Source organism: Megascapheus bottae, chromosome 11, assembly GCF_031878675.1.
Source record: "Megascapheus bottae isolate mThoBot1 chromosome 11, mThoBot2.hap1, whole genome shotgun sequence".
In the NCBI taxonomy this organism is placed as follows: domain Eukaryota; kingdom Metazoa; phylum Chordata; class Mammalia; order Rodentia; family Geomyidae; genus Megascapheus; species Megascapheus bottae.
The window spans coordinates 9,323,622-9,340,610 of NC_143519.1; the positions used below are offsets into that span (position 1 = coordinate 9,323,622).

The following is a 16,989-nucleotide window of genomic DNA, read 5'->3' on the forward strand; positions in this document are numbered from 1 at the left end:
ATACTTCTATCAAAAGGTTCTGCTGGCCAACCCTTGGTGTTAATAGTATGACTAATGGCCAGAAAAACAATGCTTTGGACATTTGTGGGGGCCAACAAGCCAGTTTCTGTTGTGCTTGCTTCAGAGGGATAAAACTATCTTTGGTTACCTTGTTGAGTTAGAGAAGGCTATCTCACCTAGTTATGCTTTCGTACAATTAGGTTGGATCAGGAGTCCAGAGGGATTGGTCAGACACACTCTGTTAGGATTTGTGACCTCCTGGTTCCATTGTCCTGGATTCTTTTAAGGCTGGGCAGGCCTTACCTCTGTGAATCTTCTTACTTCTCTGGAGTAGAACAGGGGCTTGGTGATTGATTACTTGAATATTCTGTAGGATCCATGATTTGTGCTGGTACAATTATTACACCATTTGTATGTCTACATATGTGGTACACACACACACATATATAGACATACATATATAGACACACAGACTGGCATATAAATATTCTGGCATACTATTTCGATTAAGTGTTAGAGCAGAATAGTTTATTTATATAATCTCCATGTGCATGTACTTCTGAAATTTATGTATTTCTGGCTATGATATCTTTGTTTTTTTCACTTGTCTTTAAGGTATCAGCAATATTCATAGATTCTCCTAGACTTAGATTCTCTTTCCTTCCTTCCATCCCTCCCTTTCTTCCTCTTCCTCTGTCTCTGTTTCCCCTCTTATCTTTCTGTCTTTCTCTGTCAACAGGGAAATACCATCTCATTAGTGATTAGGGTTCAGTACATAAATTTTGGGAAGACATAATTGTTTAGCCTAAAGCAGAACCATATGAGTATAGCTCATATTTAGGGAGCAGTTAATATGCTAGCGGTGGTTCCTATTATTATTCTCCTTTAATAATGACTTGTATAGGGTTACATGCCAGTAAGAAGTGGAGCTGGAACTCTTCAAGCCAGAGCAGTCAGACTGCAAAGCTCTTGCAGATTGTGAGCATGCTCTGAGTGCAATCCAGAGGGTCGTCCAGATAGCATTTGGCAAGCACGGAAGTGTGATGCTCAGCCCCTGAAGGGTGTTGCAGGACTAGAGGGTGAGCAAAGGAAAGCACTCCAAGTTTGTCCATGTATGGGCTCGTCTTCACTGTACAGAAAAGTTGTCTCTTACATGGAGATCATTATGGGAATGAATTGCTTTTCCACTCCATTTGCAATTAAAAGGACAGAAACCCCATAGTGTCATTTGCAGAGAATAACCTGTTTTACTACTATCAATATTCAGATCAAGTATTACAGCTATGACTTTCTACCATGTTTTTATCGTGATAACATTTTCCCACAGTTTCATTTTAGAGTAATTAAAGGAAAACAACTTTTAAATATTAACAAATGAAAAACATTCTCTCCTTCTATGAGTCATGGTTGGCAATAATATCATCTAAAATTAGATTGTAGAACCATTTCAACACCTGTAAATTTTAGGGTTTGTTTTATGAGCTGAAGCGTTATGACTTTTAAGATTCCTCCTTACATACTAGAGAAATTCTAAACATGATTAGTACATATATTAAACAATAAATGTTCTAATTTCAGAGAAGTAAAGTATTTTACTTACTGGATCTATTCCCCAAGCAGATGTTGTTTTCAGAGAGAAGTTCATTAAAGTTAGTTAATCTATAAAAGATGTTTTCTAAAAGCTTTTGTACTTCACATTGGATGTAGTAAAATACAATAGCACAGATTTTTGTTGCAGCACTATTTACCATAGCGAAGATATGGAACCAACCCAGATGCTCCTCAGTTGATGATTGGATCAACAAGATGTGGTATTTATACACAATGGAATTCTATGCCATCATCAGAAAGAACGATATCGTACCATTTGTAAGGAAATGGAAAGACTTGGAAAAAATCATATTAAGTGAAGTAAGCCAGACCCAAAGTAACATAGGCTCAATGGTTTTCCTCATCTATAATAATTAGCACACATCTAAAACTCTCCTAGCAGAGGATTACAATAGCTCAAATCCTAGTTACATAAGGCCATATAGGATGAGGCCAAATTAATGGACCTCCAAGACATGGAAACAAGGGCTTAATTATAAGTGACTGTTATTCTTTATGTATTATGTTTTTCTCTCTTCTCTTGTGTTGCCCTTTGGTTATTCTCATATTGTTACAGTATCCCACTTTGTTACCTGATATATTATATAGATGTTTACCTGTTTATTTGAAATAGGAGGGGAAAAATGAGGGGAAGGGGTTGAGGGACAAAAACATAAGAAGGGATATCAATGTGTGAGAAGTAATGCATCCTCTATCTGGCGAATATAACTGTAACCCCTCTATACATTGAAATAAAAAATTAAATGATTTCATAACTGTAAAAAAAGAAATTCACCAGGAAAGTATGTGAATATGAGTAAAATAGATTTAAAAAGTAGTTACTCTTTTTTATATTTTGCATCCATTCTGAATTTGATATGGAATTGAGAGTCTGTGTCATGCTACAAATATGCTTCTAAGACATTCCATATTTCTTTTTTTTTTTGTGATAGTGCTAGGGATTGAACCAAGCACAAATTGTGTATAAATGTGCTTTCCTGTGGTAGAGTCCCAAACTGGCATGTGGGAAAACTGAAATCCTCTCATTTTTCATGCGACAGAGTGGGAAATGGAGATTTTCTTTTATTTCCAGAAGTCAGTTTTACTTTGAGTTGAAAGTGGCACAAAGCCAGTTTTTCAGCTTGATCTTTATTGCTCGTTCACTATGAGGAATGATATTTTGATAGGTTTAGATTCTAAGCAGATGCAATCTAAAAATTGTGAGTGTGCATCTGAAAGTCTATTATGTGAAAATGCTCCCGTAAATACCTCTTTTCCTCAATAGTTTGAGAATAATCAACATACTTTCAGGTGTACATATGTAAAAGATACAATTTATTTTGACATACATGTATGAAACTATGACTACATTCAAGATACAATCTAACCCATGATCCCCATGTACTCTTTTATAATCAACTTCTCTTCCTCTCTTCTCACTCCTGGATTATCACAGATTTCCCTTCTGTTAGTATAAATTAATTTTATAAAAAAGGAATTATATACTATGAACTAGGTTTTTGTTAGCATAATTTTGTGATCTGTCCCTGTCCATTTATGTATCAGTAGTTCATTCCCTTTTGGAGTCTTTATATTTATACCACAGTTTATCACTCATGTTTTTAGTTATTACAAATGAAGCTGCCATGAATATTTGTGGAAAAATTTTTGTATGGATGTCTGTTTAAAGTTGTCTTGGTAAAATCCAGTAGTAGAACGTATGAGTCATCACACACTACTTCTGCCCAGATCCCATTAGCCAGAACCTTTGTGGTAGGTTCATACCTTTGTGCAGGTGAGGCTAAGAATATAATCTGGGTGAGTAGACATCGGCCTTCTAACCTTCTACCACTGTATTGAAAGGGGAGGAGAGGTGTTGAATAAGGGATACATTTAGCATTTGCTTTTTACATTCTGTGCTATTGTATTATAGTTTCATTGGTGTTAAGGACATCTACTACTTATATTAAATCTGCTCACTCAACTTTGAGTCTGAATTTGGTCTTCTTCTGAAGTTACAACTTAGGTCTTGGATGATTAGTATGTGAAAGCTGACAGAACAAATTGGAAGCTCAGGCAGAAGATAAGACCACAAATCTTGTTAAGAATATTGCACTTCATGCTTTAGGAAATGGGCTGAATAAAAGTTTTAGAGCAGTGTGGGAATATGAAAGATTGGTAAATGGGTAGACTCTACATTGATTGCTGGTGAAACCTACATTGACAGGGCTTTGAAAAATCCACCTGTGTTTTTACTGTAACTCTTGACATTTACCTTTATTGCTTGTGCTCTGGTCAAACTGCATGAATCCTGATTATGCACTTCCATGTCTAATAACTTTACTTGCCATTTTTATAACTTTTATTTATGTATTGGTACTGGAGCTTGAAGTCAGTGCCTGGGTGCTACGCCCAGACTTTTTTTTTTTCTCAAGACTAGTGCCCTACCACTAGTCTTATCTATTGGAGATAAGATTTTTTTTTTGAATGTTCCTGCTCACAGCTGGCTTCAAACTGCAGTCTCAGATCTGAGTTACCTGAGTAGCTAGGATTACACATGTGCACCACTGGCACCCACCAATCTTTATCCCCCTTTAAAAATGGAATATGGAAGTAAAGACAGCCAAATTAGATCCATCTATCTGTCTTCAGCCATCCACATGTCCAGAAGGTCTACTAAGTGTATTGCGCCTGCTACCCTTCTTCCGTCTCACACCATCTAGGTTCTCTAAATGAGGGGCGAAGATGTTTGAGGACCTACTCAAGATTACAACACTCAGAAACCAGCAGAACCAGGAATATTTGCCTCTTAGCCTCAGTGTTTCCTACCATGTGCTTTTCTCTTTGAGAGGAAGACCCACTCCTGGGTTGAAGATAAACATTGGAATGATGTCATGTATAGGAGGTATGGGATTTTCATATCCCTTCATAGTCAGCTGTTATACTTGCTAGAGGTGTGGCACTGGAGAGCCTTAACTTCATTACCATGAAATGGCTGCTTTGCTATAGAAGAAACTGAGAAAATGAGAATAGAAGCAAACCTGGAATATTGTTTCGTTTCACAAGTTGAAGTAAATTTATTCTTAACTTCTGGAAGCTTGCATTCCTTTTTTTTTTTTTTTTTTTTGGTCTGTCATGGAACTTGAACTCTGGGCCTGGGCACTGTCCTTGAGCTCTTCACCACCCTACCTCTGAGCCACAGCCCCACTTCCCATTTTCTAGTGGTTAATTGGAGATGTGTCTCACAGATTTTAGTGCCTGAGCTGCCTTTGAACCGAGATCCTCAGATCTCAGTCTCCTTAGTAGCTAGGATTACAGGCATGAGCCACTGTGCCTGACTGCATTCTTTATTCTGTGTGTGTATGTGTGTGTGTATTTGTCAAACTGTCATTATTTGGGCCATAAGATTGAGGTATGTGATTCAGAGCTGTAATCCTTTCTCTTTAGTGCTGCTAATTTAGTTATGAGGTATGGGATGCAAAATGAATGCTTCAGAGTATGTGAACTGACTGGTGTTGAAGACATATATACATTTTCCTCATCCTAAGAATCTTCTGTTAATCCACTAGATGGAGCACCTGGTTTGTGTATATCTCATAGAGATTGGAAGTAAAAACTTGAGTCTTTGCATAAAGTTATATTGTAGACCCTTGAAGTTAGCTAGACATTTTGATCTGTTTTCTTCCCCTTTACGAATATAAAACTTTAACTTAGCACACCAATGTGCAAGGAATGTAGGAGGTTCTTGAGGCTTGTTGGTAGAGTAGAAAAAATTGTAATCTGGAAGTCTGTGCAAATGAGACTAGATATATAGGGTAGTACTCTGACTTTGGTCATGTCATATTAACAATCTTTGTGCCTCACTGTCTTCATATCTATCTATCTATCTATCTATCTATCTATCTATCTATCTATCTATCTATCTATGATTTTACAGTCATGAGGCTTGAATGCAATGTCTAGGTGCCATCCCTAAGCTCTTTTTGCTTAGTGCTAACACTCTAGCACTTTGAGCCACAACACCATTTCTGGTTTTCTGGTGGTTAGTTGGAGATAAGAGTCTTACCGACTTTCCTGTCTGCCTCTGTTTGAACCATTTTACTCAGATCTCAGCCTCCTGATTACCTAGGATTGTAGGTGTGAACCAGTGGCCCCTGGATTACTTGTAATATTGCATGCAGCAATGCATAAGATGTTTTCTGTATATACGTTAGGTATAGGGATCTTTTATACCATCCCTTCAATCATATGGGTTACTAAGGATTCCTTACCTCTTATTTTATCTGATGAAAACTTGGGTCATAGCCAGTAATCACTATATTGTAGGACCAGAGAGACCTTGGTGGCATTAGTTCAGTTGCTATTACAATTCTTGTGTCACCCACTGGTTCACAGGCACATAGATAACTACCCGATTGCCTATCCTAATTTAGGACAGCATTGACTATTAGAGAATATTTGCATATTGGTTCTGGCTTTCCTATCTGGGAGTACGCCACATGCATATTTTCTACTTTTTTTGTCAGTCATGGGACTTGGCCTGGGTGCTGTCCCTAAGCTCTTCTCAAGTCTAGTACTCTACCATTTGAGCTACAGAGCCATTGGGTTTTTGGAGGTTAATTGAAGATACAAGTCTCATAGACTTTAGTGCCTTGGCTGGCTTTGAACCATGATCTTCAGATCTCAGCCTCCTGAGTAGCTAGGATTACAGGTGTGAGCCACCGGCACCTGGCTCAGATTTTCTACTTTAAAGCTAGGATACGTTTGTTTTTTTATCTTTTCTAGTTCTGTGCCTGAGTGAAATGATCTCTAAGGAATAGGAAATCCTGAAGTGATTTTTCAGCTTTCAGTTCTCATTCAGTAATAGGAAGGTGGCTGTATATACTTAAATCTGTTACTTATACTCAGACACATTAAACCATCCTACTTCTTCAAAGGTGTACCTTTCCTAGCAAGAAACTCTTCTTTAACAGTTGACATATTCTGTTCCTAAAAACTAGTGAGAGCTTAGACTAGACTGTTAGAATCTGCTGTTAAATGTTTAATGAAGAAGTGGCTTTGTGGCTGAAGTGGTAGAGCTCTAGCCTTGAGCTGAGGAGCTCAGGGACAGCGCCCAAGCACAGAGTTCAAGCCCCATGATCGATGACAAAAGAAAAAAAAAGTTTAATGAAATTAAATTATGACTTTCATTTTTATGTTGCTTTGAACTTTCTGTGGGATATATAATTTTACTACTCCTAATTTCTATTAATTTTTCACTAAATAGACATTTGTTGAATTAAAGAATTTTATATAAGTTGACGTTCTTCCTATTTGCCAAGTACAAAAAACTTGTGATATTTTAAAACATTTTTCAGAATTCCTTTTAAACTATACTGATTTGGTATTTTCAGAGAATATAACAATAACTAAATACCAACCTCATTTAATTTAAAGCATATAAAGTGACACATTTATAGTGCTTACTTTTTCAGTTCTTTCCCAAATAGAGGGACTTCAAGTGTTTATGTATTTCAGTAGATTTTATTTTTATCTTTATTAATATAATCATATGAAGTGTTTCATTGTGCTATTTTTTGTGGGTCATGGGGCTTGCCCTACCTGTGGGCCTGAGTGTTGTCTCTGAGCTCTTCAGCTCAAGGCTACTGCCCTACCCCCTGGAAAATAATTTTATATCATAAAAGTTCTGGGAATTTGGCCTAATGGTAAAGTGCTTGCCTAGCATGCATGAATATCTGGGTTCAGCTGTGAATAGAGGTCTGAGAGTACATAGGATTAAGACTATATTATTAAATCGTCAAAGCTTGCAGGAAAGGTAATGTGCAGCTGCTGGTGGTGTTTGTAAGGAAGTGTAATGAGGCTGGTTTTGTGAGTGCTTAAAACATACAAACCTGATTGAGCAGGTTTGTATGCAGGAAGAAACTACAGTCACCAGGGTGAGGAATTTGTTCCAGGGATGGCCCTGGGTACTGAAAGCTAGCAGGAAGTAGCAAGGCTTGAAGTCTTTTTGGATCTCCTGATGCCAGAGCTTAATAGGGGCCAGCTGGTCAAGCATCACAAAGTTGAATTTAGATGGATGGGGTTGGCACAGAGAGACAGGTCATAACTGGCACAGCTCCACTTTTGAATTCTCAGCATCCAGAACCACCCTTCTAAATACATTTAATTTTCCACAAAGCAAAAATTGGTTTGCTTCATCCCAACAAAATGTAAATATCTTTTCCCTCACATGGAATAAAGATGTTCTCACCAAATTCCAAAAATGTGGTTTCACAAAGTCTCATTAGTCATTGTATCTGTTTCTGCCTCTCTGTTTCTGCCTTGGCTTTGTTAGTCTTTAAATTTTCTTCAGTTCTGCTTCAATATTATGCATGTTAAAAAAAAATCTAAATCAACAGGGCTTCAGTGGCTCACACCTATAATACTAGCCAGTTAGGAGGCTCAGATCAGAGGATCACAGTTAAAGCCCAGGCAGGAAAGTCTATGAGCCCTTCCCTTCAGTTAACCACTAAAAAGCTGCAAGTGGAGCTGTGAATCAAGTGGTAAAGCTTACCTCTTGGTTTAGTGACTTAAGGAGCCCTAGATGACTACTTTAACTATTTTTCTTCTCCTAGTCCTGGGGCTTGAGCTCTGGGCCTGGGTGCCATCCCTGGGCTCCTTTTACTCAAGGCTAGCATTTATGACCACTTCTGGCTTTTTCTGTGATTAATTAGAGCTTAGAGTTTCGGGGACTTTTGACTTTTGTGTCCTAGATGGCTTCAAATCATAATCTGCAGATCAGCCTCCTACGTAGCAAGGATTGCAGGCAGGAACTACCAGCACCAGGCTTTATCTTAACTTTTAGTTGACTAAAAAACCTTGTTATCTCCTTTTAATGGAAACATTCTTCCTTTTGGGGGGGGCGTTTTAGGGGTTTGTGGGGCTTGAACATGGCCTGTGTGCTGTCCCTGAGCTCTTCAGCTCTAGGCTACCACTCTACCCTTGAGCCAGGCCCCACTTTGCATTTTCTAGAAATTAGTTGGAGATAAGTCTCAGGTCCTTTTGTGCCTGCACTGGCTTTGAACCTCCGTCCTCAGATCTTAGCCTCCAGAGTAGCTAGGATGATAGGTGTGAGCTACTGTGTGGCTACATTCCTCCTTTTAAAGTCAAGATCTCTATATCAACTGGAGTGGTAAGCCACCTTCTTTGAGTAGGTTGTTAGTGTTACAGTGAGAAGGGCCATTCTCACTACATTTTTCCTAAGATTTTGAGAAGATAATCCAGAGCCATCTTCTATCCTACATAACAGTTTTGTCTTTCAGAATGTTTCTTACAACTGTTATCTTGACTTCTATTGGATCCGTGATGATAGTGATTTATCCAAGTACTGAGAGATTTCTTTAATTGGTACATGCAGTTTTGTTTTGTAGTTATGATCCATTAGTGGCCCTCAAAATAGTTTTTTTTTAGCAGGCTCTGACCAGTTTCCTTCCATGTATCTTCTTTTCCTTCCAGTAAACTGGAAGAGAGACTGGATTAGCAAGTAACTGTGTAATACATGTTGTAGGTTTTTTGGTTTTCTTTTTTTGGCCAGTACTGGGCTTGAACTCAGGGCCTGAGCACTGTCCTTGGGCTTTATCAAGACTAGAGCTCTAACACTTGAGCCTCTGCACCACTTCTGGCTTTTTTCCATGTATGTGGTGCTGAGGAATCGAACCCAGGTCTTTGTGCATGCTAGACAAGCCCTCTACCACTAGGCCAAACTCTCGGCTATTGTAGATATTTTTTAAATGGGTATCCTAACTTTAATTTTATCATAACTTTAACCCTTACTGTGCTAAAAGTACTTTAAAAGCTACTGGCCTAAAAAGCCATTTGAACTTGTGGTTTCCTTATTCCTGACTCCTGTGGTTTAATTAAGGCTGAGCTCTTGGTCCTATTCCACATGGTGTCAGTGTTGGCTATAATCCTTCAATGGGCTGAACATGAGCACATTGTTTCTATAGAAATCTATGTCTTTGGAACAAGGTAAAGGATGGCTACCAAGAAGGGAATCACCTTTAAAACTTTGCCTTTCTAGTTTAGAAAACTAAACTAGAGTGAGACCAAGTGTCTAAACTCTGCTCAGTATAGGACATGTAGTGGAAGTTTCTATGTAGTAGTAGATAACGAAAGATACACCCATCATCTGTATGTTTATCTTTAAATTTCCCATTGAAATTTTCATGTAGAATTCAAATCTCATGAATTAATCATATGACTAGACTGGTCTATATAAAACCAATTTTCTGACTTGAATACAATTTAATACCCTATTAGTCTGTTTCCATCTCTTCTGTGTCTCCTCTCTCTCTCTGTCTCTCTCTGTCTCTCTCTGTCTCTCTCTCTCTCTCTCCTCCTTTCTTCCTCCCCCCGCCTTCTTTTTTTTTTCTTGTATCTTAAGAGCTTTATAGCTTTATGGTTAAAGCAGAGTTGAATTTTTTTTGGAAAAGATCTGTAAAATAAATTTCATTGACTAGATTAGATGGTTTAGCCTTCAGTCTCAGACCTTGCCTTACAGAATGAATAAATCAAAATCATTCTGTTAACTGTTCTATAAATTTTAAGCATAGTAGCCTTAACTGGCCCTTCATACCATGGTACTTTCTGCACTCATCCCATCCTTGGTTTCAGTTTCTCTCCTAGAAGCTCCACTCCACATGTGTTCAGGGAGGCAGGAAGTTGTCTGTGAATCTGAAATTTAAATCCAGCTATGTTCTTTCTACCACGAAACATAGTTCAAAAGGCTTTTTCTAAGAACTCAATATCAATTGGAATGAAGAAATAGAAAATAAACATTATGGAGTGTGTCACACTAGCTTATTCGTCCTGGGAAGCTTAAGGAGGGGTGAAAAGACTACTCTTCCAAGTTTTCTGTTCTTCCATCTTTCATTTTCCTTTTTTTCCAGAATTCTGAGGAAGCAGTACCCAGCAAATTGTTTTCCTTACTTTCTACTCCTTCCTTTTTCTTCCCCCTTTCCTTTCTATTGGTGAAAGTACATAAAAAAGTTACCACTGTCAACACTTTTAGCTGTACAGTTCAGTGACATTAAATTCATCTTATTGTTACATAATCATCACCACCATCCATCCTTAGAGCTCTTTTACCTTCCCAAACTGAACCTCTATTAAATATAACTCCATTTTCTCACCCAGGCCCCTGGCACTTACCTTTCTATTTTCTGTCTCTACAAATTTAACTATCTAGGTATTTCATATAAGCAGACTCATGCAATATTTTTCTTCTTGTGTTTGGCTTATTTATTTATTTATTTATTTGTTTTTACACAAAGCCTTCAAATTTCACCCATGGCACAGCATGGATGAAATTTAGTATTAAGGTAGAGTAATGTATCATTTTATATGTATACTTCATTTTGCGTATACATATATCTCTTGGAGAACACAGGCTGTCTCCATCTTCGTTGGGAGTAGTGCTGCAGGATGTACACATGTACACCCCTATCTCAAGTCCTTGCTTGCTTTAATTTTGTAAATATCCCTGAAAAAATGAATTGCTATATCACATGGTAATTCTTTAATTTTTTTGAAGAGGGGGCTGCAGCATTTAATATTCCTACTAACAAATAAGATGGGTTTCTTAACCCATACTTTCCTTCCTTTTGGAGCGCTTAATCCAAACTTACTGTTTATCTAGCCTTTCTGGTGATTTATCCGGATCATAAATGTACACTCTGAAGGCAGCTCCAGACACCTCCCGTGTCACATGGTTAGTGAATTATGGAGTAGTGAGGCCAAAGCAACATCCAGGAATTGTTAAATACATCCAGCAAGGTGATTGTTTAAAGTTATGCAAAAAATGCCTTGTGTAGTATAAAACAATAGATGCTTGCTGTATTTATAGCAATTTCTGTTTTGTAGTCTCTTCTATTATCTGATTTGAACCAAACAGTTTATGAAGTGAATAGGCGTCATTCTTTACCCTGATTTTAATAACAAATTTATTAAGATATAATACACTTGTCAAGTGACTGCAGAAAGAGGATGGGTACCCTAAACTCTACCCATTGAAAAATTCTTTAATGTTAACACCACATACCTCAAGAGACCATGAGGAATTTTTGTTTTAGTCACAAAATAGGCTTTTGGGGAGAGCTAGGTAGTTCTTTCTTTTTTTTTTTCAATAGTTTTATTCTGCTGTAGAATAAAAACCTTGCTTTAATATTGTCAGGTGCACTGTAGGTATGCCATGCGGCCAGTTGTTACCAGACAGCAAATGCGCCAGCCAGTGACCAGGGCCAGGGGAAGCTGGGAGCTCAGACTTCCAGAGCACATAAAATCACTCCTTACAATTTTTCTCCTGGAAATTAGCCTGGACATATTACCTCAGTCTACACAGATGTCATAGCTTTTGCTTAGATGCTCAAAACACCTCTGTAATGTGTTTAGGGGTCCTTCAAAAGGTTTTGTTGGTAACATGCAAGCAAGTGGTACTGAACAGAATTAAACTACAGCTGCCGAGTATTGGATCTTAATAGTGAAACCAAATTACAAAACATTTCCTTGTAGATCTATACAAAAAATAGAAAATAAAAACAATTAACCATGTTTCAATCCTCCCATTCTCCTACAGTGCAGTTTTCTCACATCTTTGTCACTCCTGAATGCTGTAAGGACAAAGATCTGGAAACAACAAAAAGATAAAATATTTAAATCTTTGCATCCCTTATTCCATGGCCTTCATAAAAACACAACAGTGGCCAGATTTTCCCCCCACTGCAGCTTAAATATCAAAAGGTTTGATCAGTAATGTGTAATTAAGAGCTAGGTAGTTCTAAGCCAGTTTAAGAATGGCTTGAGGAGGACAAGAAAAATAGTCAGGCTTGGGATTAATGGTTAATGTTCCAATGAATGGTTAGAATTTCCAGCAGGTACCAAAGAAAGGAGCCACCCAGATTTTGTTGTCATCTTGCCCAAATGTGGAATCATACTATTTGAGTTCTTTTATGATGGACTTTTTCACTTAGAAAATGTTTTTCATGTTGAACCATGGATTTGTATTGTGTTCCTTTTTAAGGCCTGTAGTCCATATTGTGGATATGCCATGAGAGTTTGTCATACTAAACAGCAATAGATTTAGAGCATTTGAGGATGGAGCAATGATGGGAGAGCCAGGTTGTAATATTAGCAGGAGAGGAAGACATGGCCGGGATTTCAAAAGGGAATTAAAGGCAGATATCTAATCTTGGGAGCTATGCGGATTAGAAAACATTTAAAAATATTGCACTAATATGATCTCCAAATTGAAATGATCTATTTAGATGACTGTACTAGTTGTCAATAGATAATCTCCCATCTTGTTATGCTTTGATGAAATCTTTGGTAACATCAGTCCAGGATCATTGTGATGAAGAAAAATTAGTGAAACCAAATCAATTCGTTATACATCTTGGATTGTTTACTATGTCTTTCTCCCATATACATGAAACTCATTTTTGGCCTTGTTGAATCCTTTGCTCTAAATATTTTGTGGTGTTTTTCTTGTTTACTAAATTTGTTGCATGGAAAATAATTAAAATAAATATAAATGGCTAACCTTTATTAATATACCTTGAATAAGTATTTATTTTTGCTCTAAATTATGTAAAATTGTTCTATTTATTTCTATTTAGCTTTTGTTGATACATATTTGAAAAATAAAATACATTTTTTTTTTTTTGTCGTTCATGGGGCTTGAACTCTGGGTCTGGGTACTGCCCCTGAACTCTTCAGCTCAATGTTAGTGCTCTACCAGTTGAGCCACAGTGCCACTTCCGGTTTTCTGGTGTTTAATAGGAAATAAGAGTCTTGCAGACTGTCATGCCTGGACTGGCTTTGAACTGTGATCTTCAGATCTCAGCCTTCTGAGTAGCTAGGATTGCAGGCATGAGCCACTGGCGCCTGGCTAAATATAATGTGCTTGACCAATTTGAGGTATATAATGTAATGATTTTATCAACAGAGAATAGCCTAGATTTTTTACTTTTAGGTGGGTCCAAGTAGCTAAATTAGCCACTGGAAATGCATTTTTTGGATTATATGATTGGATGGTTTTCCATAACTCTGTTTTTACTATATTTGAATGTGATTCTGTTACTGCCTCCAGGTGCTCAATCATTCTAATTTACTCTAACTGGAAATCTATGGATAGGAGGAACAAAATATGCTGTTGCCTTATGAATTAACAAATTGGAATAATGTCAGAATAGCTGTTCAAACTTTTTCTAGAGGCAAGAAAGCATCTTCTGTGTGTACCTACGTTGTCTGTGGGTTAGCTTCCCCCCCCCCCTAAAAAAAAAGGCTTGACCTTAGGGCTTAGCTTGCTTATTTGGCTGATATTTTATCATGTGAGACTCACCTCCAGCTCATCTTTTTGCTGGTTATTTTTGGGAGATGGCATTTTATAGACTTTACTGCCCAGGTTGACTAAAGAACCATGCTCCTTTGGAGCTCAGCCTACTGAGAAGGATTCCAGGCATGTGTGCTCACAATTGTCTTTCAGTTTTTAGAAAAGAAAATTATAACACAAGCTAACAGTATTATATCAGTAACAAATTGCCCTTTTAACAATTCTGAAAGATTTGCATGACAGTGTCACTTACTCTCGTCTGCAGTTGGGGGTACCTGAACTAGTTATGTACCAAAAATAATAACATGGTAATTATGAGGCTTCAGCATGTATTTGACTTTGCATACTGGAGTACTGCTTCAGAGACACATGTCCAACCAGATGGGATAACCCTCTATCCATATTCTCATTTGCATCTTTGAGTACCAGAGATGGGGAAAGCATCTACAGCAAAGAGTGGAGGTGTTTAGAAATGAGGACCCACACAGCAATAGTCTCTTCCCTTGTAGTTGGCTGTCAGCAGGGTGTTATCCATACATATAAAAGGTTGTTTGAAGTGCGCTTACATGTGTTTCCATAGCAGCAGTCATCTTAGCATTTTTACTCATTTTGGGGCTTTTTTCCCCCTTTTGTGTCTCTGTTTCAGGTTGATACAGGATTAAACAAACAGCAGATTTAGGTCAAGGAAAGAGATGTTTGCTAATGTAGATGCTAGGCTAAGCATTCTGGGAGAGTGATTTCTTGCAGCAGACGAACATTCTTTGTGCCTTCCAGCAGCATCTGCAGCAGTGTGGCTGTCTGGCACTGTCTTTTTCATTTTGGGCAGGTTCTGTGATTCAGAACAATCCCAAGCAAATCACAGAAGCCGGCAGTTTCCTGATAACTCCATGTAAATCTACATATTTGTTCTTTGTATTAGCAGTGAAGCAATCTGCTTGGAAAAAATGATACTTTCAAGGTCTTGGTGCTTCTGAGGTGTGTCATCTTGTTTTTGCACCACCCACCCCTCCTGCTTTACACTGGGAGCCTGGATATTTTTTTTTTTTTTTTTTTTTTTTTGGTCAGGCGATTGGGCAAGAGCGGATCCTAGTGTTACAGCTTGGAGCTTCTCTTCTGCTCAGTGCCGGTAACTGCTCATCATGAGGATGGTACACTGGGAGCCTGTGACCGAAAAGCCAAGGAAGATCATGTGGAAATGGAGTAGTGATTGTTAGAAATCTGAATATCCACACCTTGGGGATGGGTTGCACTACTAGTGTGATTCTGTTCAAAGGCATCCGCACCGTTTTTGAGAGAAACTGTGCTTATATGTGCAAACAGCAAGGAGAGAATAATGCCCTTGAATATACAGCATACAGTTGGACAAAAGAAGATTCAGAACTATTGATCTCCTCCTGTCTGGTAAATGCTGTCTTGCTTATTAACAAGTAGTTTAATGGTGTAGAATAAATTATTTTTTATTTGTAAAGCAAATATATTTATTTATGCTTATATATGTGCAGTCTGTGTATATGTGAGTAAATAATGGCCTTATATTTAAAATTTGAGGTGCTTCATTGCATGTGTGAGAATGCTATGTATCAACCAAAGCTAAATGGAGAGGAACTAGAGTTATACATTTTATGACAGACTAGTTTTCTAAGGTAGCTATATAAGCTTACATGCTCATAACAGTCCCAGAAATAACACTTGGCAAAGTGTGGTTTCATGTTATCATATATTTGAACCTTCTTCCCATGATAGTGAATTATTCAGGCCCTCTATATTTTAGCTCTTAACTTGGCTGGGTTTTTTCTTACTAATGGTTTATGGACAGTCCTTTGATTCAGGGGGAGAAATTTAAAGAGAACTTGAAAGAAAATTGCAAGGTTTTTTAAAGCAGCTATATTATTTTTGGGTGAAGGGTCATGGGAGTGAAAGGAAGCTGAATCTGATGTGACACTTCTGTGTGCTGAAGACGAGCCAAGTCACTCACAGATGGGTGTGCCTGCCTCTTGACCGGCTCATCCAAATCAGCCTGTGAGGACCAATGGCACATATTGATTCCTTCCTGTCAAGATGCTTTGTCATTTTTCCTTATGTTCTTATATAGTTTTTGTCCAGATGAGTGGGGATAAATCCATGTGGGAGTTTCTGAGTATGAGTCTTCCTGGCAGCTACTTGGTAGGGCGAGGTGTGCAGAAAGGCAGAAGCCTCTCCTGATTGCGAAGCTACCATCTGAGTCTGACGAGGGGATGTTAGCATGCCGGTGTGCACTTTGGGATCAGAGCTGGTTGTTGCAGACTGCAGGAGCTAGAAAGTGGCGGCATTGTGTGGAGAGGCCTGTGTGATATTGGCACTAAGAATACTTGGGAAGATGGGTACATTTTGGAAGTCAGTGTTATATTTGGTTTGGAATTTAAGTGGTGCTATATTAACTGTTAAATATTTTAAGCTCTGATGTATTTTGCATTATGCTCTGAAGAGTAATGGATAGCAGAATTCAGAGCTAGCTCATGATGGCTGTCCCATTAGTGTAACCATAGTGGCCAGCAATACTTTTTCTATGCTTTTGGCCTGTGCTCCTGTGGACCAGACTGACTTCTTTGGTTAAGTTGACTATAAGGGACTCCACTTGCTTTTCTTTTCCTCTTACCACACATAAGAATAGTAACCTGCCACAGGGACATTGTCAGAGCTTTGGGCCCCCTCCTGTGTACCACTATGGCTTCAGATGCTCCTCACCCTCACTTACCCTCACCAACAGACTCTGTACATATGTTAAGATGCTGCTGGAAGGAAAGTTTTCAGCCACTCTTCCTGCTGCTGTCTTTGCCCCTATAGCCTCATCTCCTTGGAGCAGCAAAGGCAGCCTCTGGAAAGAAAGGTCAGGTCATGTCACTCACAGTTTAGGACCACTTGGTAGCTCATAGTCAAATGCCTTCATATTATCTGGAATTGTCTGGAATCCAAGGTTCTTCCTCTTCACCTGTTTATCCTCCACCCCCCCAACCATCTTTATTTACCACAGATGTTGTGGTGGTGGGATTTGA

At 38.3% G+C, this 16,989-nt stretch overlaps 1 protein-coding gene across 4 annotated transcripts in view; it reads left to right on the forward strand.

Annotated features, from left to right (window-relative positions):
• Positions 1–16,989, forward strand: part of Dock9 (dedicator of cytokinesis 9) — a 265,843-nt gene that overhangs the window by 44,953 nt on the left and 203,901 nt on the right. For 2 of the 4 annotated variants that reach the window (XM_090341934.1, XM_090341937.1), the window contains exon 1: positions 15,107–15,358. The exons of the other annotated variants lie outside the window; for them this stretch is intronic. In XM_090341934.1, coding sequence (XP_090198060.1) covers positions 15,197–15,358 — 162 coding nt within the window. In that variant the 5' untranslated portion in view covers positions 15,107–15,196. Of the gene's footprint in view, positions 1–15,106; positions 15,359–16,989 lie in introns of those variants that run through there. 4 annotated transcript variants of the gene reach the window in all.